Source organism: Ceratocystis lukuohia (assembly GCF_044167205.1).
Source record: "Ceratocystis lukuohia strain C4212 chromosome Unknown Supercontig1_pilon, whole genome shotgun sequence".
NCBI lineage: Eukaryota > Fungi > Ascomycota > Sordariomycetes > Microascales > Ceratocystidaceae > Ceratocystis > Ceratocystis lukuohia.
In genome coordinates, this window is record NW_027263520.1 from 4,709,270 (window position 1) to 4,734,385 (window position 25,116).

At 49.7% G+C, this 25,116-nt stretch overlaps 9 protein-coding genes across 9 annotated transcripts; 4 read left to right on the top strand and 5 right to left on the bottom strand.

Moving 5' to 3' along the window:
• Window positions 1-598: 598 nt before the first annotated feature.
• On the bottom strand, window positions 599-3,253 carry HOO65_011165 (UBA domain-containing protein 3; the record flags this gene model as incomplete). The annotated part of the gene is made up of 4 exons (XM_071005439.1): window positions 599-2,503; window positions 2,643-2,753; window positions 2,930-2,946; window positions 3,139-3,253. The coding sequence occupies 4 exons, from the start codon at window positions 3,251-3,253 to the stop codon at window positions 599-601; spliced, it is 2,148 nt and encodes a 715-aa protein (XP_070862987.1).
• Window positions 3,254-5,609: 2,356 nt separating this feature from the next.
• Window positions 5,610-6,269, bottom strand: HOO65_011166 (Fatty acid-binding protein; the record flags this gene model as incomplete). Its single annotated transcript, XM_071006159.1, has 3 exons — window positions 5,610-5,785; window positions 5,922-6,122; window positions 6,254-6,269. The coding sequence occupies 3 exons, from the start codon at window positions 6,267-6,269 to the stop codon at window positions 5,610-5,612; spliced, it is 393 nt and encodes a 130-aa protein (XP_070862988.1).
• A 746-nt stretch (window positions 6,270-7,015) lies between these two features.
• Window positions 7,016-8,308, top strand: HOO65_011167 (uncharacterized protein; the record flags this gene model as incomplete). Its single annotated transcript, XM_070999897.1, has 1 exon — window positions 7,016-8,308. The coding sequence occupies one exon, from the start codon at window positions 7,016-7,018 to the stop codon at window positions 8,306-8,308; it is 1,293 nt and encodes a 430-aa protein (XP_070862989.1).
• Window positions 8,309-15,347: 7,039 nt separating this feature from the next.
• Window positions 15,348-16,042, top strand: HOO65_011168 (uncharacterized protein; the record flags this gene model as incomplete). The annotated part of the gene is made up of 2 exons (XM_071006152.1): window positions 15,348-15,408; window positions 15,471-16,042. The coding sequence occupies 2 exons, from the start codon at window positions 15,348-15,350 to the stop codon at window positions 16,040-16,042; spliced, it is 633 nt and encodes a 210-aa protein (XP_070862990.1).
• A 606-nt stretch (window positions 16,043-16,648) lies between these two features.
• On the bottom strand, window positions 16,649-17,023 carry HOO65_011169 (putative 5-hydroxyisourate hydrolase; the record flags this gene model as incomplete). The annotated part of the gene is made up of 1 exon (XM_070999898.1): window positions 16,649-17,023. The coding sequence occupies one exon, from the start codon at window positions 17,021-17,023 to the stop codon at window positions 16,649-16,651; it is 375 nt and encodes a 124-aa protein (XP_070862991.1).
• Window positions 17,024-17,454: 431 nt separating this feature from the next.
• On the bottom strand, window positions 17,455-19,130 carry HOO65_011170 (putative 5-hydroxyisourate hydrolase; the record flags this gene model as incomplete). Its single annotated transcript, XM_071005711.1, has 2 exons — window positions 17,455-18,924; window positions 18,996-19,130. The coding sequence occupies 2 exons, from the start codon at window positions 19,128-19,130 to the stop codon at window positions 17,455-17,457; spliced, it is 1,605 nt and encodes a 534-aa protein (XP_070862992.1).
• Window positions 19,131-19,576: 446 nt separating this feature from the next.
• On the top strand, window positions 19,577-21,296 carry HOO65_011171 (Imidazole glycerol phosphate synthase hisHF; the record flags this gene model as incomplete). The annotated part of the gene is made up of 2 exons (XM_071005696.1): window positions 19,577-19,705; window positions 19,773-21,296. 2 exons carry the CDS (start codon window positions 19,577-19,579, stop codon window positions 21,294-21,296), a joined length of 1,653 nt encoding a protein of 550 aa, XP_070862993.1.
• Window positions 21,297-21,891: 595 nt separating this feature from the next.
• Window positions 21,892-22,224, top strand: HOO65_011172 (uncharacterized protein; the record flags this gene model as incomplete). Its single annotated transcript, XM_070999899.1, has 1 exon — window positions 21,892-22,224. The coding sequence occupies one exon, from the start codon at window positions 21,892-21,894 to the stop codon at window positions 22,222-22,224; it is 333 nt and encodes a 110-aa protein (XP_070862994.1).
• A 628-nt stretch (window positions 22,225-22,852) lies between these two features.
• HOO65_011173 (Ornithine decarboxylase antizyme) lies at window positions 22,853-23,895 on the bottom strand (the record flags this gene model as incomplete). Its single annotated transcript, XM_071006015.1, has 3 exons — window positions 22,853-23,060; window positions 23,117-23,657; window positions 23,766-23,895. The coding sequence occupies 3 exons, from the start codon at window positions 23,893-23,895 to the stop codon at window positions 22,853-22,855; spliced, it is 879 nt and encodes a 292-aa protein (XP_070862995.1).
• Between the last annotated feature and the right edge of the window lie 1,221 nt (window positions 23,896-25,116).

A 25,116-nucleotide genomic window follows, 5' to 3' on the forward strand; every position in this document is an offset into this window, starting at 1 on the left:
GGATGAAGAGGTGTATTTAGACGCCGCGTCTTCATATCAAGCACGAAACTTCTGAACAAGAAAATCCACCACGACTATGTATGTACAGCTTCCAGGTTTGAATTGGAACTACTTTTGCTACTTAGCTAGTGGCTTCTTCTAACCTACGGAAATCGGTAGAGATACAATAGCGGTAAGCTATGTTTCGAGCACTGCACCGAAGCCTCAGGTTCAAACAGAAGAGACAATGATCTAATCCTGCGCCAAATAGCCCAGGCCCTACTCAAAGATGGTTGTTGAAGAAGAGGTGCGGAGGGGGGGTATGGAGGACTAGATGTAGCTGGATCGGAAATTAATATTGAAGGGCTTTCTATGGAAAGGTGTTGAAGAGGTGGTTTTTCTGTCCCTCACATGCGAGTAAAAAATATATGATTCTGTAACAAAAGCTAAGACAATTACAGGTGTACCCTGGGACCAAAAGCGTCAAAGCGAACAAAGGATAAATGCCATGTATAGAATAAGAAAGCTAATGCATCATCTAGTGGAAATGAATATATAACGTGTTAATCCGTTCTTTCTCTCTCGTTCTTCGTGTTCTCCTCTACCCTCCTTCGTCTCCTCACTGGCGCGCGCTTAACCCCGCAAAAGCATCTGGACTATGTCGTCCATTTGACCACGCCAGCTCCATGCCCAGAGCAATGCTTTCTCTGCTGCCAGCCGGTTTTGCCGGGACAGCTGCGGCATTTGGGACAGCTGCAGCAATTGGTGCTTGCGTAGCCGGTGTCGCCCCGCTGCCAGACATAGCGGCAAATGGGTTGCGGTTTCCAGCAATAGGAGTAGAGACGCTGCGGGTAGGCTGCGGTGGCTTTGCAATCTGCGGTGAGTTAGAAGCAGGGGGGATTTTAGGCTGACCCATGCCAGTGGGCTGCGGCGCAAGCTGAGGGTAGTTGTAGAGGGACATGATGGAGTTTTTGTCGGGCTTAGGGAGATAATGCTGCTGTTGTTGGTGTTGTTGTTGTTGTAGCTGGAATTGCTGTAGCTGAGACTGTTGGTACATTTGTTGACTAAGAGGCGACGCTTGCGATTGCATAAACGGCTGCTGTGTTTGATGTTGCTGCTGTGAGGCAGTATTCTGGGACATGCTAGAAAAGAATGGGTTGTTGGTCGAATTGAGTGCGGGAGACTGAACAAGCTGACCAGTATAAAATGAAGTTTGTTGAGACTCGGGGATCTGGCCTAGGGATGGCGACTGCGACTGTATGCGCGTAGGTGAGCGGGCAAAGGGATTGTTAGCATAAGCGCCAGCATAGAGCTGAGTGTTAACACCAAGGCCCTGCTGTCCCGTTGGTTGAGGGAGCATCTGAGTGGGTTGCTGTTGCTGCATCTGTAGTTGCTGTTGGACGTGCTGTTGCTGTGCCTGTTGCTGTGCCTGTTGCTGAGCTTGTTGCTGCATAAACATTTGCTGTTGCTGCTGCTGCTGCTGTTGCAACGACTGGGTAGTAGCAGTAGCTGGACTTTGAGCAAAGAACGGATTATACCCCGTATTATGTGCGCTGAGAGGAGTTGCCGGCTGAGAGTATGACGAGCTGGTATTAGGGCTAGACGTTATACCGAGATACTGCGATGGGGTTGGTGGCACAGGAGGAACCTGAGTTGCATATGCTCCGCTCATGGAAGCTGCACCCTGGCCAGTAGCACCTCCAGTATGGTTAGGAAACAAGGGACGTGTCGGGGCTATGCTCATTTTCTGAAAAGCCTGGTCAAAATCGCTGAGTGGTTGGGGCTGGCCAAAGGGGTTGTTGGAGGCATTCGTAGTAGATATTCCATTTGCGTGCAAGGTCCTGTTAGGCATGGTTCCAGTAGACTGAGAAGACTGTGGTTGGGCGGGAATAGAGTCAAATGGGCTGGAACTGGAAGTAGCAGATACTGGGGTGTTGGGTTTGTTGTGATCAACGCTAAGCCCAAAGCCTACACGAGTAGGAGTGTTGGGAGAGAGAGGAGTGAGAGAGCGTGTAGAGCGGAGGCCAGTTGAGCCGGCCGAAGACGATGTGGGTAGAGTGCGCGAGGTACCATCCCCGAGACGCACAAGAGCCTCAACAGCCCGGTCAAAGTTGCCGTTAACACCTTTAAGGACCATGGAATTGCGGCGGGCGTCGTTAAAGCCCATTTCCCGAAGTCGGGCAAGTTTGCGTTCCTCGTCATCCGAGGCAGCTGCAGAGCCCAACGAGTCGACACTAGCACCGAAGACTTTAGATGGCTTGTTTGTAAGGTGAGTTGAGGGGGTCAGAGACTGGTGGTTAGCAGCTGCAGCTGCTTGTTTCCTCCTAGAGCCCAATGGGAAAATAGAAGATGCTGAGCGCAAGCCACTGAATTTGCCTGGGCCCTTAGGGGGCAGAGGTGGAGGAGAACCCTCATCCTGTCTCGAATTCCCCCTCCGTTGTGAACCAGAACTGTTCATGTATTTTCGGCGGATAAATCGTTCCATAGTAGAATCTGCAGTGTCGGCATCAATGGAAGCTGGAGGCTTGAGGTTGTCCGAGTTGTAAATTTGATTGGAGGTTCTATTGCCGACTTTGCGCATATTCTAAAGAGGGGAAAATGGAGGTTAGTACTCCATATACCAAGCTACATAATTTTTTTTCGAAAGGTGGTACGGTACTTACTTCAACCTGCTCATTTGACCAAGTATCCATGCTCAAGGACTTGATTTTGGAGATATGTGTGCCAAGCTTGCGATGGATAGCAGCACAGCGCATGCATAAGAAGACACCGAGCTGCAGAGCACAGAAAGTTAGCAAAACCAGAAGCAGTGAAAGAGACAAAGGGGATAATTGAAACCCAGAGCAATCACGAAAATAATACGAGCGAGGCCAAGCAGGGTTGGGGAGCGAAATGGGGGGGGGGGGGGTGGCACGGGATAGGACATAGAAGAGGTAGGAAAGCGACGTACACTCCATGATGCCCAGGCTACAGAAATTAGATGGACAAAGTTAGCAGAGAGGTTCACCTAATAATACAGTTGACGACAGTTGCAGTAGTAACAAGCCGGCTGCGACGACTGCAAGTACAACTACGGCAGTTGCGAACTACTGTTGAGGAACATAGGGGCAAAAGGCTTAAAAAAATGAAGCAGGAACAGGAGAGCCACAGTATACGCACAAGGATTAAGAGCATTGCAGTCGGCGCAAAAGTTATTTCCAGGGACGGTTGCGATGAGTTCCTGGAGTAGCTTCTCATTGCGGGCCTGCTGGCGCTTCGAAACGGCGGCCGCCATGGTGGCACGGATGGGATGTGTGATGATATTAGGGTAGGAGAGTGGGCGTCAAGTGGTTTTCGAAGGCGAGTCAAGGTCAAGGTCGAGATCGAGACGGAGCGAGGCGGTTGTCTTCGTAGTCGTTGTGTTCGCTATTAGGGCGTCTAATGCGCGAAAGAAACTGATGCAAGGCTAAACAAATAGGCAGAGAAAGAAATAGAGAAGGCGTGCCTTTTGCAGACAAGAAGGCGAAAGAAAGAAGGGGAAGAAAAAAAAAAAAGAAAGTAGAACAAATCTAGGGCACGAAGGAGAAGAGAAGGATCAAGGCTCTCTTTCTCGACTAGGATAGCCAGGCGAGGAGACGAAAATGGGCCTGGGGCGGAAGCAGCTGTGAAACCAACGCTGAACTGGACCGGCTTTGTTAACTCAAGAAATGACAAATATAGTTGCTAAAGGGGAGAGATGTTGGGTTGGACGCTGATTAGCGTAAATTGTTCAGAGAGCCAAACAAATAGATAGAAAGCCAAACGTCAAGGACATAAATGAGCAAACGACAGACAAACCGAACAGGACTGAGGAAAAAAAAAGGTGCTGTTGTCGCAGAAACAAGTGCAGGTTCAGTGCACGTGAGTGACTTCTCTCGACTACTGTGTTAGTCAGCCAAAGCAAGACAAAATACAAGGCTGTAATTGCACTTTCTTCTGCACTGTACGTATGTTGGTTTTATGGTGCGCAGAAGAGACTTGGTCGATTGGTCAATTGACTCGCTTGATGTTAATCGATCCAAAGCAAAACAAGAAGAAGATAAAAAAAAGGACGACAAGTTGTTAGGTATGTAGAAGAGAATAAAAATCAAAGTTGTAGCTATTGAAAACGACTTAAAAAATTAAAATTGTGTGTGTGTGTGAAAATGGAGCAATTGCCTCTGGCAATCTTTTGCATCTATCCATTCCTTCCCTTTTCTTATCCGTCCCATTATCACTATAACCAATGTATGTTTTCAGCTCGTTCTCAACTGTCCCTTCTCGTACATAACCAATCCTAGGGCATGTATCGTGTCCGCCTCTCGCCTCCCCCTTTTGTCTAAAATGTACAGACGTCAAGTTCAAGTTGGAGCCAAGCCGGACCAAGCCCAGAGCTTACTATAACAACACAAGGACAGTCAATATACATTCAGGAACCCGAAGAGCAGCCAATTCATGCCAAACAATGTAGGCACCTGGTTAATGCGCTAGGAGATCCACTTTTGACGCATAGAGAAAAAGCTATTTTACAATAATACAGCATGTCCTCACAACGCCTCTATTTCTGCATGTCTAGCCTATTATCTATTAGGCAGATAGCAACAGCGGAATAGCAAGGAGGAATAGGGGAGAGAAAAAAAAAAAGCTATGAACTACACAGTCGGGAAGCCCCTGGCGCTAGACCTGCTCTTGAGCCCCCCGGCTGGCCGCTACTTCCGAACCGCTTAAAGCACTGGCCTTGCTTCCTCCTGTCTTCTGCCTCCTTGCCTGCCTGCGCCGCCTGTCTGTCTGTTTGCCCGTCTTTCTAGTCTCTCTCACCCACCTCTACTTTGTCTGTCATTTCACGCTGAGGTCGGAGTTAGGAGGCAGGCCACAATATGTGTGCAGTAGTACCCACTACTCCGCGCTCTGATTTACACAGGGAACGTTCTCCTCTTTGTTCCTGCAAGCCAGTCAGCCACATGGCTGATGTTTCCTATAACCTACCTGGCTGAGGTCAGGCCAAGTCCACCACAGTAACAGAAGCGGATGCACAGACTTGTGGAGGAAATGAAAAAAAGACCAAAGCCACCTTTCTCTTACTAGTTGTCTTGCTTGTCCCTAATATATGCAACGTGTATAATACACTGGCGTATTTGTTCCGATATCATTTCCATTCAATAAATATACTAACTGTCCCAATGCTGGACAGAGACTACCTAAGCATTGTTCTCTATTTTTTGTGTCAAGCAACCACCGAGACAACGAACATATGCATGCTCTCTCGCTTGTAAATAAAATGTCGTAGATCGCAGGGAGATACAACAACAACAACAACAACAACAAGTCAAATAACATAATCACCTGTATTGCTAAAAGTGAAAAGAAAAAAAAAGAAAAAAAGTACAAAATAATATGCGCCAAATAGTAAGATCTCATGAAACCAAGAGAGACCCATCCCCAAAAGAGAAACACGCAAAGAAACGAATGCCACCATGACCGAGAGTGACCGAGATTCAACGATATCCAATAGCCGGAGGGTTGTGCGAGAAAGGAAGAAACCTTGAGCAAAGCTGCCGGGATTATCTCCTCGGACCTCCGCACTAGTCTTCTCTCTCTTCCCCCAACCTCTCTCATCTTGCAATCACACTTCCTCATAGCTTGGGCTTGGGCTTGGACTTGGTCTGCGCCTTCTTCAAAATCGGCTCCATTTTGGTGGCCTTCATAACATCGCCCTTGATTTTGAGCTTGCCGCCCATGAAGAGTTTCTGGGCATTGGCCTTTCCCGCGACGAGCTTACCAAAGTTTTCGTCCGAAAGAGAAAGGGTGACTTGCAGCAAATAAAGTTAGCAAGGAGCAAACCAAAAGGGGGAGAAAGGGAAGGGAAAAGGAAGGGAAAAGTCAGTGAGCTGTGAGTAGCGAGCAGTTATTGCAGTCGATCTCATCGCTCCAGTCTCATCACTCACCTGTCGGGTTCTCTCCTGTGCCAGTTCCCACTGCGCCCGTCTTTTTCAAATCAATATGCCAGCTCTCCGTCTCTCCCGCCGCGTTCTTCAATACAAAGGCAAACACCGCATTTCCCTGTTTGATGGCCGTCTTCTTCTCGGTCTCATTGGCTTGCAAAGCTGCGTTGATGGCCTCGAAGGCGGCTGAGGAAGGGAATTTGTCTGCAGAAGTTAGTATGGGCAAGCTTCGAAGTAAGGCTGAGGCCGAGGCTGGGGCCGAGGCTGGGGCCAAGGCAGGTCACCCAGTTCTGAGAGCGAAACGAGGTAAGAGAGACATGAACAAAGAGACTCACCGTTCTTGAGACCCATTTTCACCTGAATATGTTTGTTGATAGTAGCAATAAGAGGAAATGAAAAGATCTTGGCAGCGGTTGAATTAATAAGATATTTGATTATCCAGAGTTCCAAAGTAATAAATAAAGAGGAGAAAATACGAAATTCAGAAGCAGCACACAGCCTGTCTTTTTATTCTTACGCCCGTTCACTGGCCGTTTACCACAAAGCCAGCTTCAGCCTTTCCCGTATCGGCAAAAAAGGCTTAAACTACTGCTGCAACGCAAAAGCGCTCGCTTTTCTTCAGCCTTTCTGTCTCTGAAGCATGTGAAGACAGCCTACCAAAAAGAAGCCTCGGCGCTACGAAAAGCACAAAGCTGCTTCGAGGATTGCAAGTTCCGATTAGTCAGCAACACTTCTTCACAGACTCAGCCACCTCTATTCAGCCACCTCTATTCAGCCACGTTCACGAAGAAGCAACAGCAACAGGAGCAACAGCAATAGCAGCAACAGAAACAGCAGCAACAGCAACAACAACAACGGCAACATCTTTCAAGCAAAAATAATTCAACTCATAGCTTTCGGTAAGTTACGCTCTATGGTCTGGTCCTATCCCAACACCCGCACACATTCACATTCATCACATGCAACCTTTTAGCTCCATGCCATCGGCTAGCTATCGGCTAAACTCCCCCGCACACACTCCGGCTCCAAATCTGACAAGCCCCAGCCAACCTGCCTCGCCAAACCAAGACTCTCAAGCCTCAAGTTCTGAACCTCCAATGAACATCCCAGCCGCTACTACTAGTGCCTTCAAGGCCGCCTCATCAATAACGGCAGCCGGGGCAGCGGCGGCCACCACTACCGCCCCAATGATTGGCCCACGCACTGTTTTTGTCAAGGTCTCGCCGCTTCCTATAACCTTTGCTGAGAGGCGTGCCGTACTACATGCCCTCAAGAAACAAGCCCGCATTGAAGTCTTTAAGAAAATGCGCCATTCACCTGCCTCTTTCATCTCCGTCGCAGATACGGAAGATGGAGCTCGCAAGCTCGTTGATGCCAGCCCATTAACTTACGATATCCTCTCCACTACTTCCGACACTCCACTGATCCCAGAGCCGGTCATCATGCCCACTTTGCCGCAACATAGAGCCGAGAAGCAAGCCAAGGACATTGACACACAGCCGTCGCCCCCTCCTAACACTGCTACAACCTCCAATGAAAATCGCCGCCAGTTTGTCGTACACATGTTTCCATCGCCAAACTACCGCCATATGCACCACATCTCACTCTCACCTTTCTACGGCCCGTGGAAACCTGATACACATCGCAAGAAAACTGTCATCGACGCGCTATCCAAGAACATTCCTCAAAACATACGCCAGCCCGGTCTGGCCGAGTGGGACCCATTAGGATTCGAGCTTGAGGAGTCCGAGCCTGCACCTCATGGCTTCCTAGAGCGCTCACGTCGTCGTAGAGAAATCAAGGATCAGCCTGCCGTTATGCGTGGTTTGGCAAATTATGAACGTGAGGTCGAAGAATTACGGCGGCGCCGCATTCTCGGCGAGCTATCACACAACAAAGAGGCAGTTGACAGAGATGAGCTGCAGCCGTCGGACGAGTGGCTACTGACTCATGAAAAGCCGATTTTCCAGGGCTCTAAAAAGCCCCCAAAGACTTCTAGCACTAGTGCTACGGCGAAGCAAAGTCTCAAAGAGGCTGACGCCGCGGTGGACGGCTACAAGGACATAGAATCCACCTCGAGCTCTAGGCCGGTAGCATTAGAGCAGGACCATGCAGATTGCGCAGACCCAACGGAGGACCCTTTTTGTATTGAAGATTCCCTCGAAGCTTTATTCCCAGATGAGGGGAGCTCTAAATCCTGGTCCACCAGCCATCAGAAAACAGCAGTTGAAGAGTCGCAAACTACTCTTGACACTACGCTGGCTACCAAAATAATTGCCAAGAATATACAGAAGCGAGAGACACAAGAAAGAATTGAGCGGGATGCGGATTTAGAGGTCGAGGAGGCTAGTAAGCTGGCCACTGTAGCCAATGAGGGCATAGTGCCATAAAGGACCACGCCATAACCTGGGTTTATCTAGAAAGATGTGCCATGGCCAGAGGCGCATTATTCAATGTGAATAGCTAACGCCTAGCATGCTGCTACACAGAATTCGCCCGCTTAGACACCCGCCTATATATATTCTACCCAGGGTCGCTGTATCGCTTTGCGCCTGTCTGCTTTCCACATTTTTGTTGATTTAACGGCTAACGAAAGAGTCGAGCTAGCGAGAGCCTACATCAGCCGGTATGCGCTATATTTGCGTATGCACACCACTGCTAGGCAAGACAGGTCCACTGCCTTTTTTATGCACTTGGTTTGGGCTTTCGCCATAATACGCATGATGTGGCGTATATCTTTGATGTACGTGTATCCAGCAGGCCCATCATGAGTAGTCACTATAGCTGACTGATACACACAGCACGACTCAGAGATACCAACTTTCACAAGATTTCGCTTCTCAATCCTCCCCTTTTTCTCACTATCGCCTTCTCTGCCATGGCCATATGTCTAGCACATCGATTCCATGGTTGATACCCTAGATGGCTGGCCCTGTATTTGTAAATTTTATTATCCGTATATCCTTTTTTCCTTGATATACATCGTAAAAGCATTTTAGTAGACTTCATTTAGGGTATGATAAAGCGAATGGGTATTTAGCCTAGGTGTGCATACAGAAATGTTTTTAAAACATTACCAGTCTTGTTCAATATACAAAGCCTTTCTATATTTTTCTACTCACTATGATTCAGCTTTCTGGGTCTCCTACCTAAGTGCATAGTTAATCCATTTTCACCAGACCTTCTACTCTCTACTAGATTAATCACAGTACATGGTTTTGTCTCTTGGAGACTTTCTTAGCCGCCCTTTGTCCTCTATAATATCTTTTCCCTCATACTTCCCCTCGCCCATCCGTCACATTCCCGCCTTATTCTATCTTGCTACAGGAGGTATCTCAGCTCTTACAAGCAGGACCTACAAGATCTATGGTCTCCTCGCACTTTCTTCAAAGTTACCCTTCTAGCGCAAACACAACGACAGCATGCCTTGCCCCCGCGATTAAGCACACTCCCTTACCGCTTGTTCCAGATGTCGTTTTCATGAGACTTGGTCGTACGAGCACATCACCACAGACACTAGGACATATAATTTTATTATATCCTCTGCATTCAGTGCCTTGATCTATGTTCTAGCTGCACCTGTGTCGATAGTTGCATCAAGGCTCAGACGTCCTCCTTCTGCACGCATGTCTGGGCCCTGGCTTGCACGACATCTTATCGTGAATTTGAACTTGAATTCATTCAACGTCTAGGAAATTACCGAGATCAAACGACACACACTCTATCTCTCCAACCAAGCCTATGATTATTCTCTGCTAGATCAACTACTGCACTCTTCACGCCGGCCGGGTCTAATATTTTGTTTGTCTTCAGCAGTCGAAATAGCGATTTCAGCGACCAGGATTACACCAACTTACCAAGTCTATTTTGTACCAGCCACCTAAACAGCACTAGCTCCAGAAGCATGCTTGTGTGGAAGAATGCTGGACCTGTCTAGCGATGGGTGGTACGAAGTCAGTGAGGCAGATGGAGGTGGGGAAGACTAAGGGGTAAGTATTTTGTTTGTATTATTTAACGTCTACTTACTGGTTTTCCACAGCAATACGAGGGAGGGTAAGCATGAAGATCAAGATCAAACTCAACCCCGGACTATTAAGGTGATGGTGAAGGGAAAAGAAAGCAGAGTGTACATGATAGCAATTCGCTGTGTAACCATAGCCCAAAGCCCTGAAGGAAGGAAAAAAAGAAAAAAAGAAGCCTCAACCAAGCGGTTCGAAAGTCATCCAGATGATCTGGAGCACTGGGAATTGAGCCCAATGCGGGGGTCGAACCCGCAACCTTGAGATTAAGAGTCTCACGCTCTACCGATTGAGCTAACCGGGCGAGAATTGGTTGGGGATTTCCGGTAAAATGACGCGAAAAAAAGGCTGATGAATGGTCAACACAAATGGCGGGCCGAAAAAAAAACGGGGAAACCCCGAGGCTCTCCTAGACACCCACACCTGGCTGGTGAAAGACTGAATAGAAATGAAGGAGGAAGTCAATCTGAGAGCAAGGCTCTGAGGGAAGCTAACCTCGGCATAAGTCAAGGATGCAGTTTTCCACGCCGGAAACACGGTGCCCAGAGAAGACGACATACCGAATACAATCTGTAAGCTGGTATAACCGGTCTTTAGACAGTGTATAGCCAACCCTTTCATCTTCTGCCTAAAAGCTAGATGTCACCCAAGGATCTTCAAGTCAGTAGCGATGGTAGCAATCCCGAAGCCACAGCGAGACAAGACACTTCCAAGGAGTTACCGGCTAATCGCACTCCTGTCAACTCTGGGGAAAAGCCTTGAGAGGGTAGTAGCAAGAAGGCAGTCGACACAGGCAGTTGAGCAACGCATCATCCCAGTGAGCTACACATTATGAGTCCCTAGAAGAACCACCACGAACCTTGGCTAGAAACTAGCAGATGTCGCCAGCACATCAATAGTCATCTCTAGTATCAAGGGAGCCTTTGATGCGGCCAAGAGGGAAAGGCTGGTACGCCGACGACGCCTTGATCTACGCATTATCAAAGTCAGTAAAGTCTAGCCTCCGGTCAATCGTATACTAGCTGAGGACAGCGACGAGATGATGCAGCGAGAGCGATCTGTGGATTGGCTAGAGCGAAACGGGATTCATGAATCTGCACACAGGACGCAAGACTGCGGACATAGACACGAAACTTCAAATTCCAGACGGAGCCTGGCTGACTCCAATGAGGGGAATGAAGTGGCTGGGGGTCCGGTAGGATCCTAGCCTGGGCTTCAAAAAACATTGCAAAGCAACAATGGCGAGGACCCGGAAAACGATCAACGTGCTTCGGCGTTTCAGCGGAGTCTATTGCGGAATTCCACCAAAGTCTGCATTGCAAGCCATGAAGGCTTGTGTGGTTCCGTGCAAGTTTTCAACTTTCCCAAGCCTAGTACTCATGCGTCAACAAATGATATGGGCCGGCGTGATACAGGCATCCATATCCAACACAGACACCCCCTATATCTGACGACAGTAGGCGTTGCTATAGGCAAGGCAGATACAATTCCCCCATGCCTGATCAGATATTCTACCAAAATTCGGCCAGTGATGGAAGGGCCGGCCGATTCGCTTGCAGAGAAACTGACCAAGGAAGAGGCGGCCAAGGCCCACCCAAGCCTGCTCGACAAGGAATCACAGGACACAATCTGGGTGCACTCAGATGAGTTGCACAACAGTGACGGTAACACTAAAGTCGGCTAGGCCGCGTACCATGGAGGAAAGTTTCTGGCAGAAGGCTACGGCGCATGTGGTAGATACAGAGAGACAGGAGACACGGATGCAATCGCATCAGTCTAAGTAGTCAAGATCGCAGCTGAAGCTGCCCCAGCACAAGCAGCGGGTCTGAAACTGTGTGTGGATAACCTTGGGGTAGAAAAGTGAAGGGGCAAGCGAATGAGGAAACCAAACACTTCTCGGCCCGAGGTCGATGAGATCTGGCGCATTCTGGCAAGGTGGAAAGGCGGACCGGAAAGCCTAGCACTAGACAAAGCAACCGGCAGGGTGTACTGGGTTCCAGGGCACTGAGAAGTCCCGGGAAGCGAGACAGTAGACCAGCTGGTCAAAGCAGGCTGCAAGAGCGCGGATTTACTAGTTACCAAGATGACGATGTCGCTAGCAGCGGCGAGAACGCCGGAAGAACGATGCGTTCAGGGCCAATTTCAAGAACTGGATGAGAGACGATTGCCTAAACAAAAGTCACATTGGAGGGGCGCCGGGACTCCCAAAGCCATTCAACGTGGACTGGATGAAAGGGCTACACCAAGGCTCCGTCGCCAGAGTATTGGCAGCGCGCTCCAGACATAACGACTTCAAGCAACAATACCACACTAAAGCGCCAAAACAAAATGCCAAGTGACGAACTGTGGCAAACCAAAGGACCTCAGCCACCCATGGAAATGCATGGGTAACGGTACGAGGCTAACAGGGAGATTTGTAAAAAGCTCTTTAGAAGATACGCCTTGCAAATGCTTGGCAGAGAAACTGGACCCAAAATGGAGAGCATATCGAGTAGATACCTAACAGGGGACAAGCCAGAACGGAGAGATGTGGGGCTCCCGATTTTTGTTTGGAAGTTACGGTTACGTGGTTACGTGGGGATACATGTCTGTTCTTGTCCTGTTCTTGTCCTGTTCTTTCCCTTTTTTCCCTCTTCATTCTTTATTTTATTTTATTTTATTTTATTTTATTTTATTTTATTTTATTTTTTCCTGCGATGACTACAGGATGAAGGCGAGCCACAGGCTTGCTTGGAAGCATACGCGCTTCTCTCTCTCTCAAAGAATCGGTAGCCAGCCCTTCGGGGCATCAATTCTATACGGCCCCCAATCTGACGTCGTTTGTTGTAGACGTACGTTAAACAAGGACAAGTTCTGAAAAAGAAAAAAAAGTCACACAACGACAGCAGATATACGTCAAATGATACAATAGTAGCCAGAATAGTAAAATTAAAATTAACCCCGCTGGTAAGCGTTCAGAAACACAACATCATGTGAATGTGAGCACAGAAAGCCCAACGTCGTTGGATCTTGGCGACCCCCGCAAACGTAAAATACACTCGAGTCGAGTTCAGGCTCCCGGGAGTGGTGTCAGAAGGGTGTCAGAAGACGACATGGCATTATCCAGCCGCTTCCGTCTAGAGCAGGCTGTCGTACTGCCGGTGGGCGTTAAATGGAACGAGGAAATGAATAAAAAACAAAAACAACGATTAAGGGGGCACGTTATTAGAAATAAAACTACAGTCTGGAGAAGGCAGACGCTCTTGGGTCGGAGTTCATAAAGGACGAACGGGTTTGGTGTACATCTATTGTCTTATGCGTGAGTTCCCCATCCCCCATCCCCCATCTCCATCCTACATTCCCTTGCACTCTTTGCTGTCCATGGACTGGCCAGGCCTTTCCTGGTCAAGCTGAAGCTCTGCATGGATGCATGCATTCGAGAAGACAGGAAGCACTACGAAGAGCAAGAGATGGGAAGCGAGCAAGAACAAGCAGCAAAAAAGAGAGAAACGAACAGAGTAACTGGCGGTGGCATGCTATGCTGGCAGGAATGCATGCAAAGATCTTGAAGTTTTTTATCCCCCCGAGACACATTAGCGCCAACTACTCGCTGATCGAACATGCACAGGTCGGCGATGGCTGGGAGATGTCGAGACGCTGTAGGGAGATGAGGCCAGGTAGAAGTCAGGGAGAGGCCAGGGTAAGTCATGTCGTGTCCATAGGGTTAGGGTCACGTTGTGTGAAACAAGGTCCTTTGATGATATTGGTGGGAGGCCACCCACGACCCAAGCCAACGTTTGGATGAGATAGCCATATGGGGGATGGGGGATAGGATGGATGAAGATTTACATGTTACAGAAGTCCGGGATTTATATTTGCATACATTTCAGATTGGTGACTAATGAACTGCTCAACCCCCCCCCCCAAGGCAGCAAGAATATGGCCTAAAACTTCTAACTGCAAGAGTAAGACCAGATGTGAGAACGGGCCATGCAAGATGCATGAAGGAGAGCTACGGAGAAAAAGACCAAAAAAAAACAAAAGAGTTGTGCAAAGGAGGAAAAACGTAGGTGCGGATTGTTGGCATGTTGGCCACGGACCAGGAGGGGACAGGGCGGACAGAGCCAAGGGGGAAAGGAGGAGGAAGTTGGGTATGCTATGGTTATGAGAATCGTGAAGATAAAGGAGAACCAAAGGACTACCTGGCCTAGTGGTAATAATCCCCGACTCCATATGTATACAGAGGACGAGGCCATATCAGGATGAGTCTTATCGCGAGTTTTTCTCCATTGCATGCTGATATGTATGTATATAGCCAGTGGCTATAGGCGTAAAAGTCTGCCTGGCAAAAGGCCAAAGCTACAAACGGCCATGCCAAGTCAGCCAAGCAGAGGTTGTTGTGTGTTGATCCTTCTTCCCTTCCCTGCCCATTTCATGCCTCTCCTGCTGGGCATTTCTTGCCCTTCTATTTTTCTTGGCGTTTATTGCAGCGCTTCGACTGACACAATATAAACGTCACTGACTATGTATGTATACGGATTGTTGTCTTACAGCCGGGTTCACGCATAGCTGAAGCTGAGCATGCGCAAGCGGGTCTGTTTTTGTGGTCTTTTTAGTCATGCAAGTTTGGACTTGTCACGGCCAGTCCAGGCCGCTTTATTGAATTGGACGTATTTTCGTTTTGATGCATGGGGGGGGGGGGGGGGAGGGAGAAGTGAGTAAGGTCGTGTGTCGAGGGTGGCCAGCGACGGCGAGAGGTATGTAAAGCCCTAAAAGGACGTCTCGGAGTCCTAAACTTGCTCCCTATTTCCAGACGCAATTTCTTTCTAGCTAGTTAGCGGAGTTGGGGTTTTCAAGGAAGCAAGACTCACACAAGCATTGAGACAAAAAAAAACTCGTTATGACCTGGTAAATTGGCAAGATTATCAGGTTATAGTTTTTCGCCTCTCCTTATTAGCTTCTTGTTGGGCTTGTCTGCAAATTAAATCGGGGGACAAAACATGACTGAAATTTATTAATTATTCTTTTACTGTTTGTGTCTGGGTCTGTGCGTCCCTGGAAAACCCTAAGCGCCTGTTGTCTCTCTTTTCTCTCTTTTCTCACTTTCCCCCAATGTCTCTTGGCTTCCATCACTTTTGATCTTCGCTATTCGCCTTGGTAGCTCTTTTACTGCAGATTATACAACATACATATTAGAAGCATCTATATATACCGACTCGCTCTCCGTGGCTCGTGAAAGCTTTTCTCTCACTGGCTGATTCTTTCCCTCAAAACCTGCATTAATTTATCTCTTCTATTAATCCGTGTATCATTAGCAAAAAGCTCTAACGACCTGCTCTCGACGTCTCTTACATCGACACATCCAGCATTACTGCTAATACATCGCTTTATACCTACTCGCCCTCACCGTCGCTCTTTTTGTATCGCCATCATGTCTTCTCGATCCACCGGCCCTGTCCGCGACACTGGCTTCCCGGAGCACTTCAATGGCAGTATGGCTTCCTCCCTCCATATCCGCTCGCTCGCTTTCATCACACTTACTAACTCTCTCTAGATGGCAACACCACACTCCCCTACCCGGGTGCTCACACTGGCCCTAATGCCATTCTGAGCTCCTCCGACATCGACCCTAGCCTCTTCGCCGTCAAGGCCCGCCGCTCATTCCAGCTCAGCCAGATGAAGCGCAATCTCAGCCTTGGTCGCAGCCGCACTACACGCTACGGCCGTAACAACACCTCTGGATTCACTATCGACTCAGCCCTTGTAACTGCTATCGGCCCTAGCACTGCTCACGTCACTACGCCATCGCCATCATCATCAGTTGCCTCGGCGTCTAGCTTCGCCGTCTCGAGCCTTGATCAGGTGCGCGAGTGTGAGGACGCAGAAGAGGAGCTGCACTTGCGAACTGTGCCGACGGCCAACACATCGATCCCTTCATTGCCTGAGGACTTGGCTGGGACTGGCGTGGCTTGCCAGGACTTGGCTCTGAGTGGCACAGACACCAACACGGCCTTGGGCGAAGACCAACGACCACTCACCTCAGAGTCCCGGCGATCTAGCTTTGGCAACAAAAGTCGCCGCAGCTTTGGCCGCATCTTTAGCCGTGGCCGCAAGAACAGCAACTAAACAAACTGCACCTTCTCGGCAACTCCTATTGGGCTATTTGACATAATCCAGCCTCTCTAATCTGCACCACGTCATCTTTTTCAGTGTCTCATTTCCCTTCCCTAGCTGAGGCACTGCGTCCCTAGTACCATACATCGTTGGTCGTGTCTTAGCCTCTCGTTACGCAGCGTTGAACTTTTTACTTTTTACATTTTCTTCCATCGTTTTTGCTTCTCTTTTGTCTCATCATTTCTTGGCACGGCACTCAGAGCCCGACCTGCCCTTGATCCGGTTTTGTCTCCCTTTCGTTTTCATTCCCATGCATCATCATACATTCGTTTACTGGGTTCGTTCTTTTTGTGTTCTTCCTGGCGGGCTTATTTCTTTGTATACTACAATGCACTAGCATTCTTAGCTGTTAGCGTTAAAATTTATATTTCTCGGGAAATTTTCTCTCGAAAGTTCTCTTTGCTGTATACGTGACTTGGCCCTAAATCCCAACCAAGCGTCGTTCATGTTGATTTATCAAAACAATTCGCGTCCAGACAAGCCCCCCCCCTACCCGTAACCCATGGTATCAATATTTGCGTCTCCTGAGGGGGGGTCCCTGAGGCCATGTCTTCTCATTTAGCTCCCGCGGTATGTCGAGTAGCTATATGGCGAAAGCAGCAGCGGCACATGGTAGTGCTGCCCCGGCTGCACTTCGAAGACCACCACAACCTCGGGGAAGAATGTCTTGCCGGGCCCAAAGTATGATCCCGTGTCGAAACGCAGCGTCCAGCGTGATGGCTGTGTGCCCTGCGCCGATGCTTCCGCCAGTGCGACGTCGATCGCCGTGTTCCACAGCTTGATGCGACCGTCGGCATCGGTTGTGGCGCTGAAGGATAATGTGCTTGTGGCGTTTGTTGTAGGTGGAGGCGTGAGAGTCACATTGATCCCAGACGCAGGTCGTCCGGCCGTTGTGTCGAGCACATGGCATGTGATGGGCGCTTTTTCGGCCATGGCTGGGGCGTTTAGAAGCTGTCGTAGAAAAGTGAGGCGAGGTTTAAGTAAGTGGAAGCAAAGAGACGGAGGGCAATGTATGAATTCCCCCTGATTAGAAAAACATATAAGCTTAGGAACGCGAAATAGCACACAAGGTAAAGAAACAAAGTTTGTACCTGGATCTCTAAAGCTTATGTACACTTGGCTAAGGACGCTGAGTGTTAGTGGAGCTTCCTCAAGCCGCAGAAAAAAGTGGAGCTACGAGCGCGGGGTTCCCCGAAAGCTGCTTGCCTCATTTGGATAGGGCCCCATAATTTATACTTTATGCACAAAAATGATGGACATGAAGTTGTGACTTATTTATGCAGCACAAGCCCGGTTGTGTGCAAGTGATTGCATGTGAACATTGCGTCTTCATGATATCTTTTCCCGGTGTAGACAAGGCACTCTCACGCTCCCGTCATATCCTGGTCTACATCTGAGTTTTGCTCTGCTTCTCTGTCTCCACCCTCGTCTTCTTTCGCAGTCTCGCTATCTTTGCTTCCCGAAGCTAGCCCTATAGTTTGCTTTGTTTCCGTCCCCGTCCCCGCCCCTGTCCCTAGAGCCACTACTCCCGAGACACTCACACCATGGTCTTCTGACAGGAGCGCCGTACGCGCTGAACGTGACACGGGCAGACTCGTTTTGCTTAGTGGCTGTTTCTTCGGCTCATCGGCATTGGGAAGTTGCTGCTTTTTTCTGCGTGGCCGGAACTGCGGTGTCGAGAAGAACGGAACTGGCCCACTAATACTTCGCGGTTGCCACGGTGGTTGAAAGACCACGGACTGAGCTGGCTCTGCGGCCTGTGCCTCTGCTTCCATTTCGGTAATGCCTTCCGCCCCAGCCTCTTGTCCCGTAATGTCTTCGCCTACCTGTGGCTCTACTGCTTTGCCCTTGTCCTTGTCCTCTCCCGTGGCCTTGGAGTCACCCACTGCACCACCCATGACAACCGTACGGCCCATCCGTGGGATGGCCTTAACGGGGCGCAACTTCCGTCGTCGAGGCTTCCAATCCGGATCGCGGTCGTCGCGGAAGCTCTTATTGATGGGCGGGCGTGCAAACACGGGTACGGAGTCAGCCTCGCCCTTAATGCGCTTGACAGCCATTAGGTTCTCGAGGAAAGCGGCCTGTTTGCGACGATCACCATTGAGATCGCGACCGACGACAACACGAATACCGAGCTGTGATTTGACCTCATCCAAGTTTGTGTCCAGACGTGGCTGGATTTTGCGCTCAGTTGTGAGAATGCGTGCAGAGCTGGCAGCAAGCAGGTCGATGCCACCGGGCAATGTGTCGATACGTGGTAGCGACTCACTACCGCCTGTGTCGTCGCACTCAGCGCCACCCTGCGCGGCAAAGATCATCTCCGTTCCTGAATTCTCAGCCCATTGGCCTTCGAAAATGCGCCCGCGATAGGCGATTATGGGAGTTTTGGAGTGTAATTCGAGAATCTGCACTTCGCCAGCGTCGGCATCTGGATCGCTACGACGGGGTGTTTCAAATGAAGCAGTATTTATAGCATTCGACTCGCCTGTTTGGCTGTGGCTAGATGCGTCTGCTGGGCCTGTTGTCGGGTCTCTTGTAGCAGCATTAGTGCTAGCTGCAGTGGCATCGACGGCCTTGAGTGCGGGGTCGATGGACGACGTATCAATATCGTCAGGGTCCTGATCTTCGCGCTCAGGAAGCTCCTGGTCGTCCTCCTCATCGATATCATCGGCAGCAAAGCGGTATCGTGCCTTGTTCTCAGAGCTATTGCCATTGCCTTTTTCCGGGTCGCCAATCCACGAGGAGAGGTAGCCGCCACGGCCGGCCTGGACGATGTTTCTGGTGTCGCGCGTGGTAAATTCGGGTATGGAAAGGTCAAGCGTCAAATAATAAGTCTGGAGGCAGAGATTAAAGAGTAAATATTAGGATCTGAGGTCTTGTTACGGGGCCGGCACTGGTGCTTCACCTCTGTTTCGGTGGTGGAGTACTCATATTCCCATTCGTCCTCGTCATCATATGTGGGGATTTCAGTTTTGTAGGGTTTAGGCGACGGGCGGGCAAAGCCGCCCGCCAGCATTTCGTGAGTCTTTATGGGTTGCATGGCGGGCGAGTGGATGGCTAACCAAATGAATAAATTTGACAGAGACGATGGGGGTCGCAAGTTGAGGTTAAGTTTGACAAAGAAAGTTGGAAGCTTTTATCAGTGTCTTATCAAGACAGCTGCGGACAGCTGACAGCAATAAGTGGTCGTCTCAAACCCTAGCTTAACTGGCTTGACAAAATGCATGGGTTATTTTTTTTTTTGGCTGCATCAAGCAAAACATTGACTCATGTCATTTGAGGTTGTGCAGTCTATTTGCATATAAGAAGACAAAGGCCAATTTCTGAGACATTTTCTGTTTACTCCTACTGGTGGTCAAATCATATCTACCGCTGTTTTTGTCTTTGCACACAAAAGCTTCTAGGGTCTGAAGAGCCTTGTCCGAAGAACGGAGCACCGGTCGTCTTGCACTTTTTGTAATCTTATATTCTCTTATATCCACAGCCATGTCCTCCAACAAGGTCTATCTTCTCGACTACGTTGCCGGTAATATCCGGAGTCTGGTCAACGCTATTGAGGCTGTTGGCTACAGCGTTGAGTGGGTCAAGACCCCGGATGACGTCGAGAAGGCCGATGTAAGTGTCCCTGCCCTTACCTAAACCGCACCGGCTCGTCCGCCGAACGTTGACTAACGCTTTTTAGAAACTCATCTTGCCAGGTGTGGGGCATTTCGGCCACTGCCTGACTCAGCTCTCAACTGGTGGTTTTCTGGAGCCCATTCGTAAGCACATTGCCGACGGCAAGCCGTTCATGGGCATCTGTGTTGGCCAACAGGCATTGTTTGAAGGCTCAGAGGAGGCACCTGGTGTCAAGGGCTTGGGCATTGTGCCGACCACACTGAAGCTCTTTGACGAGTCTTCAAAGTCAGTGCCGCACATTGGCTGGAACGATGCCACCACTGGCGGCCTGTCCATGTACAGCTTGCGACCCGAGTCCAAGTACTACTATGTGCACTCGTACATGGCACCCTATGTGCCGGGCCAGCTAGAAGCCGCTGGCTGGACTGTGGCCGTGGGCACCTACGGAAACGAGACATTTGTTGGCGCTGTGGCTAAAGGAAATATCTTCGCTACGCAGTTCCATCCCGAGAAGAGCGGCGTGGCAGGTCTGCGCACCCTGCGTGACTTCCTTAGTGGCGCCGGCCCGGCGACTCTTGCGCGCTCGGCCGAGGGCTTCTCGCCTGAGCTTTTCCGTGACTCGTTGACGCGGCGTGTCATTGCTTGTCTCGATGTGCGTACCAACGACCAGGGTGATCTTGTGGTGACCAAGGGCGATCAGTACGATGTGCGCGAGAAGGCAGACGCTGGTGGCAATGTGCGCAATCTGGGCAAGCCGGTAGAAATGGCCAAGAAGTACTATGAGCAGGGCGCCGACGAGGTGACCTTCCTCAACATCACCAGCTTCCGCGATCTGCCAGTAGCCGATGTGCCGATGTTGGACATCCTCAAGCTGACTAGTGAAACGGTATTTGTACCACTGACTATTGGTGGCGGAATCCGTGACACTGTCGATGTTGACGGCAGCAAGGTTTCAGCCCTGGATATTGCTACCATGTACTTCAAGTCGGGTGCCGACAAGGTATCGATAGGGTCGGACGCCGTTATTGCTGCTGAGGAGTACTACGCTGCAGGCTGTAAAAAGTCGGGCTCTACCGCTATTGAGCAGATCTCTGCTGCCTATGGCAACCAGGCCGTAGTGGTCAGCGTGGACCCGAAGCGAGTGTATGTGACGTCAGAGGCTGCTGCTGCACCGCATCACGTTATTTCTACGGCCACGCCGGGCCCTAATGGCGAGACATTGTGCTGGTACGCTTGCACGATCAAGGGCGGACGTGAGACGCGCGACCTCGATGTAGTGCAGCTGACCCAGGCGGTCGAGGCTATGGGATGTGGCGAGATCCTGCTTAACTGCATCGACAAGGATGGCACCAACAGCGGCTTCGATATGGAGTTAATCAACCAGGTTAAGGGGGCAGTGCGTATCCCAGTCATTGCATCCAGTGGTGCTGGCGTGCCAGATCATTTTGCCGATGTTTTTGAGCAGACGGCTACGGACGCAGCGCTGGGAGCGGGAATGTTCCACCGCGGCGAATACACGGTGAAACAGGTCAAGGATCACCTGAAAGGAAAGGGCTTCCAGGTGCGACAGTTTGAGGCAGAATTGTAGAGTTTGCGGGTTTTATAAACAATGTAGGGATAAAAATGAAGGGGCTTACAAAAGACTATACGAACATGGAGGCGAGGTGCCATAAAGATGTATGATGACGTAGATATGTATGGAGTTTGCTGTACTTTTGTTAAATTATTATTATTATTACTATTAATATTATCATGTCCAACGTCTTTTTGTGGGTCAGGCCACATGGACGACGTGGCCCTGCTATACAGACAGTTAGATGTCGAGGCACTCTGGAATCGTCCAAGAAAGCCATCAAGATTGATGGTCTAGAAAACAAAGGGGAAGCATAGCGAACCCCTCGGTGGGGCTAGCGGTTTCGGGATTGGGGTTGCAAGATTGAAGCAGTTCTATGAGCCGGCTTCCTGATGGGTGCTTAAAGCTTTATCTATAGACAAGTATTTGTCGAAAAATATGCCCCTTCTCCAAGCTTTAGGAAAGCATCCGTGTTAGTATTTGCTGTGAAGACCCACTCGATAAAAGACAGCGTCGGCTACCGAGATGGAAGTCCCAAAATACGTTTGCCTCTCAAATGGTAGCAGAAAATAGAAGGGGAACTTTGGTTTCCCGCAAGAGACATGTTGTCATGCCTGAGGCCCCAAAGCCTCCGTTCCAAGAGCAGGCTGCACAAAGCCAGCCTAGAACTCGCCTGTCTAGGACGGGAAAGTTCGAGAGGAGTTCCCGGACAGGCACCCAGAGCAGCCTTTTGGCTTTTGCTGCTGAGGCCACTAGTCTTCATCGCGACCGAGAGCTTTTCTTTCTCCAGAAGGGCGTGACTGTGGCCAGACCCAGAGCCAGTTGGTTTGGGGCCCTTTCTGGCTTCCGAGAGACTTATCAGCTCCACAGCCATCACGCGAGCAGTGTGAAGCACCTCGCTGGTGAAGGATCCATGGAACGAGACTACCGGCGTCGTGTCTAGGGGGCCAGGTTCTGTCGGCCGTGTCACGGGCGCGGTTGACCACAAATCTTACTGCTTGGATGCTCAGCGTGAGGGCTCTGAGTATAGTGTCTAATTGGGGGGGTGAGTATGTTAAGGGGGTTTAAAGCAACAGGAGGTACTCCTAAGCAGTCTTTGGAGATGCACAGTTGCCTATCACGAATGTTTGGCCAGTTTGGAGGCGATCTGCAAGAATAGCTACATACTAGGATACTGAGCAGAAAAGGGAACAAAATACGATTAACAACAGTCTGATTTAGTTGGCACAAGTGGAAGCATGCAAGCATAGTCAATAGTATACATGTACAACCAGGGCAAGAAAGAAAGAATGGAATCAAAGATGAAGAAAGGGAAAATACAAATCAAGAACACAACAAAAACACACAAGGCATATGACAACGACAAAAGTCAAAATCATAGGTCGGGATGCACTATCGCCCATGATGCACATATCTCTCACTCAAGAAAATGACACAAAGAAAAAGCACAAACAAGAAAAAGAAAGGAAAAAAAAAACAGGGAGGCTAAGGGATAGGAACAAAGCACCAGGCCGTTGTGGGTAGACAGAAGATAGACGGACGGCCAGCCTAAGTGTTTCGTCATGTTTCCTTTAGACTTCCATGCACATAGTGTGCCAGTGATCGCTAGTAACGTCCACGCGGTTGGCCCATGGCTCCAGGGTAGTTAGTTCGAAGCCAACCCACTGAAGACTGCGCATCAGTGCTTTGGCAGAGTCAGATTCGGTATACTTGTCAATCAAGGCAACAACGTCGTGGCAGCCCAGGGGACCTTCGGCAAGCTCCATGATAGCCATGAGACTATGGGTATTGTTAGTATCGGCGGTTGGTGTGGAAATGCATTAAATTGTACTTACGCAGGTTTCAGGTCGAGATGCACCACACTGTTGTGGAAAAAGATAAACAGGGTTTTGACGCCACAGTTATCAGCAACAAAGGCCCGGAAGCTGGCACCACCCTGGAAGTCCCAGATTTCAGCCCAGGCAATGACGGGCGTGACGGGTGGCTTGGCCATGCGCGAATGGCGATGCCGATAGTTTCGGGCTGCAGGACCAGAACCACCAAACGGAAGATCGTCGGGCGGAGTCAATAGGTAGGATGCCGACGGTGATGATGACGATGCACTGGTCAGGCCGGAGACAGGCTCGATGGCGTTCCTCTCACCCAGGAACACAGCGGCCATTGTCTCGCAGAAGAATCTCTCACAATCTTCCCTGATAGTCAGTGCAGCCCCCCCTCGCAAATCGCGGCTACGGCTGCCCGTGCTGGCATGACGACTACGGCCAGGCTTGGGCAGAATAGCAATCTGGTGCGACGATGGCTTAACAGCTGCGAGGGGGGGACTTGATGGAGGTGAAGGTACGCCTGAGGAAGGGACCTCAGGAATACCACTCGGCCCTAGAGATGGAAAGGTTAGTGGGCGAATAGTAGCAAAGGTGGCCTATTGGAAGATTGTCTTGGCTGGAGAGCCTAGAGAGCCTGGGGAAGAAGCGTGTGAGGACTTACCGGAAACCCCGGTAGTAGAGTAGTGGAGGCCATTCACGGAGGCGGAAGAGTCAACAATGTAGCAGCTGGCCAGGACAGAGGCAGGCTGGGAAGCCGCACCGGGACCGGCAACAGAAGCGGCGGTGTTCATAACTGGGTTGTTGATAGCGTAATTATTATTACGGGCCATACTGGAATTTTTCATTTGCGCCATGACTATTGATGTTCCAGCGTGAAAGCGGGTACTTGTTGAGGGTGATTTAGAGGGTTGCTTCTTTAGCGCTTTTCGGGGAGCAAGGAAGTCGGAAGAGGCTGAGAGGCTGTCAGAAAGTGAGACAAGTCGGTGGATAGCGAGTTGAAAACTGGGTGTAGTCAGAAGAACCGGATGTTTTGCGGAACTGACAAAAAGAAATTGCGATGAGTCAGGGTTATTTTTTATGTTGTATTGAAGGGTTGATAAGTGTGTAGAAAATGTTGAGATAAAAATGTAGAATGTAGACGTGTGGGTTGGTATTGATAGATAGATAGATTGTTGTGGGTTGATGTGATTTGTTACTGTTAGTCAAGGAACGAGTAGAAAAGGAAAGGGAGAAAAAGACGCAGGAAAATAAGAAGCGATTTTCTTGGCTTATCTAGATTTTTCCATCCTTTTTTGCTCTACTCCAAGCAAGCAGGTGCCAAGAACAAACAGCAAGGGCTGCAGAAGAATATGGAAAGAACCCGGCAGAAAGCAGGGGTTATGTAAGCAGAAACCCGCTCGCCAGACATCAGTGTCAAACAAAGGCACGGCAGTGGAAACAGCCACTACAAGGAGAGCCTGGCCACTAAAAAGGGAAGAGGGCCATCCATCCATCCCTTCTGAAAGAGCAGTGGCCCTCTTGCCCTGTAAGCTCTGACGGCTTGTGATCTCCTCCGTTGCCACACATCTGCACACGCCAATTGGGCATCAAATGGTGCCACACGGCCCACGGCTCATCTTCACGCCTCTTGCCGGCTGCTTATATCTAGCCGTCTACTGATTCCTTCAATGCTGTGAGACCTACCCCTTGACAGGAAAACTAACGAGGCCCTATCGTGCATAGACAGCACTCGAACAGGACAAAGCTTTAGTGCAGACAGACCATTGCCATCCAGCAGCCAAGCATCTTATCTTACCTGCCACTTTGCCCTCCAGCAGCCAGGCATCTTATCTTACCTGCCACTTTGCCCTCCTCGCAGCGCAGTGTTGGGCTAACCTGCTTTCCCACCACGGACTCCTTGCCTTACCTTGGTAATAAAACATCAATTAGCGTTTCTCCTACTCCCTCCTTTGCTCTGTCCCCACTTTTACTTTTGCCCTCTGACTGATTCGTCTGTCCAGTGCACCTGTCTC